Consider the following 2,398-nt stretch of genomic DNA (forward strand, 5'->3'; position numbering starts at 1 on the left):
CCATGGCAACGGCCGCGCCCCCGAGCCAGGCCGCTAGGATGAGGAGAAACCCCTGAGGCTGAGGGCCTCTTCTCACCGGCATCTTGGCTCCTGCCGGTGCCCGGCGTACGTCCCCGCCCTGGATGCAGTCCAACCACGCCGGGTTCGCGGGAGAGGCAGGCCAGAGGTTACCTATACGCCGCCTGGACGCACTCGAGACTGCGGCTCCTCAGGCGAGAGCACGCCGTGCGCAGGCGCACTTCGAGCTCGCCCCGCCCCACCTCCTGGTCCCAGGCTTTCACGCCTGCTTGAGTTACGCCTGCGCCGTCACTTCCCTAGTTCGTCTCCTAGGACGCCAAAGTGAGGCTGCGCCTGCGCAAAACTGCCATTCCGCTGCGTTAGAAATCCGGCCCCTGCAAGGGCTGTCTCCACCCGCGTGGAAGAAAAGGTGCTCCTAAATCGCACCGCCCATGTTCTAGTACTTGCAATATTCCGAATATTAAAAACAACATTAGCAGTGATCCCATCTGGAGAGCTAAAGAGTTTACAGACATTACTGTGCGCTTGAGTGCTGGTTTATTTATGACCGTTAGTAGGTGAGGCCGAGGAGAGTTTTGTTAGTATTCTCGGAAGACTCTCCAGAGCCTAAAATAGGAGGTAGCATAGGACCTGACACGGGATAGGTTTTCAATAAACAATTGTGGAAGGACGAATGACCTGTCTTCTTTCCAGTCTGATCCTCTCCCCCTGACCACCATTCTGCTTGGGTGTGTTATAGGCATTTCAAGTTAATGATGACCAAAATTGAAATCTTGATTCCAGCCCCACCCTGCTATTGTCTAACCCACTATCTCTGCTAAGCACCAAAAGAAAAAACGCCTCTCTTTCAAACTTCCTTCCCTCATCACAATAAATATAAGCTGAATTCCAACAATTGCTCAGGTTAAAGCCAGCGTTTCTCTCACCTTTTGTTACAGTAATAGAATTGGTTTATTTGTATACAACCTTGTCCCATCTTAGACTATTTTCAACACAGTGTGTTGTATTAAAACATGAATCACATGTTGTCTTTTCTCTGTTCGAAACCTTCCAGTGACTTCTCATTTCAGAGGAAAAGTCACAAGTCCTCTTCCCACTTCCTGCAATCTTCCTCTTACTCATTCAATATCAGCTCCAGCTGGTCTCTCTGATTCAGCTGACATTCCAGACATGTTTGCAAGAGCTTTTGTCCTTGCAATAGGAGCTAATGAAAATAATGATAAAGCGTTTTACTATTGTTAAGTGCCTTAATTTCTTTTTTATTAATTTATTCCACATAATAACCTTTACAAATAAGCACTATTAATCCTTTTAATAGAAAATATAATAACTATTTTACAGGTAAAGAAACTGAGGCAAAGGCTATTAATGAACTTAGGCAAGGTCATACATATGAGCAGTAAAAAGTCCAAATCAAGACTCAAAAAATCTCTCTTCCTAAATACTCACCTGACTCCCTCATCTCCTAAAGAAAAGTCTTTGTTCACCTGTTACCTTTTCAGTGAGCCCTAATATGATTTCTATTTAAAATGCTAATCTTCAGCCCCAGTATTCTCTCACTTTCCCGACTTTGTATTTCTCATAGGATGTATTATGATGACTATCCAAATAGTATTATGTGACTATCCAAATGTTCTGGCACCATTTTCCAAAAAGACCGTTCTTCCCTCCATTAAATTATAATGGCACCCTTGTCAAAAATCAATTGATCATAAGTGAGAGGGTTGATTTCTAGAGCTTCAATTCAATTCCACAGACCTACGTACCTACTCTAATGTCAGTTCTATACTCTTTTAATTACTTGTAGTAAGTTTTGAAAGCAGGTAGTGTGAGGCCTCCAAGTTTGTTTGGGCCATTCTGAATTCCTTGCATTTTTATAGGAATTTTAAAAATACTTTGTCAGTATTTACAAAAAAGGCAGCTAGATACATGTTGAATTTATAGATCAATTCAGTAAGTATTACAAATTTCATAATTTAAGTCTTTCAAGCCATGAAGATTCACTATCTATTTAGGTTTTTTCTAATCTTTCAATGCTATTTTGTTGTTTTCTTTTCTTTTTTTTTTTTTTTGGTTACCCCACTTCTGTATGTACAAATAAATAAATCTTTAAAAAAAAAAAAAAAAAAAGAAGAAGAAGAAGAGAAACGAATACTGCTGTAGTCATCTTAGAAAGCCAACATTGCCCTGACACCAAAGTTAGGCAATAATACTTAACACTCTTAAAAGGTGATATAGGCCCTCCCTGGTGGCACAGCAGGTTAAAGCACTGCACTAAGAAGCTTAAGCCACTTCCACATGAGTTCGATCCCCACCTGCCCTGGAGGTGACCACCTGGCGCGGCAGACCTCTCCAGGCGCGGCAGACCTCTCCAGACCCG

The 2,398-nt window shown here is 42.7% G+C and overlaps 1 protein-coding gene across 5 annotated transcripts in view; it reads right to left on the reverse strand.

The window, feature by feature from the left end:
- Window positions 1-236, reverse strand: part of KIF3A (kinesin family member 3A) — a 45,388-nt gene extending 45,152 nt beyond the window's left edge. For 4 of the 5 annotated variants that reach the window (XM_012727955.1, XM_012727952.1, XM_004686707.2 and 1 more), the window contains exon 1: window positions 77-223. In XM_012727955.1, the coding sequence (XP_012583409.1) occupies window positions 77-82 (6 nt within the window). In that variant the 5' untranslated portion in view covers window positions 83-223. Of the gene's footprint in view, window positions 1-76 lie in introns of all 5 variants that reach the window. The other variant, XM_004686708.2, reaches the window with a different exon arrangement.
- Window positions 237-2,398: the final 2,162 nt, after the last annotated feature.

Source organism: Condylura cristata, unplaced genomic scaffold (assembly GCF_000260355.1).
Source record: "Condylura cristata isolate star-nosed mole 26May11 unplaced genomic scaffold, ConCri1.0 scaffold00021, whole genome shotgun sequence".
Lineage (NCBI taxonomy): Eukaryota > Metazoa > Chordata > Mammalia > Eulipotyphla > Talpidae > Condylura > Condylura cristata.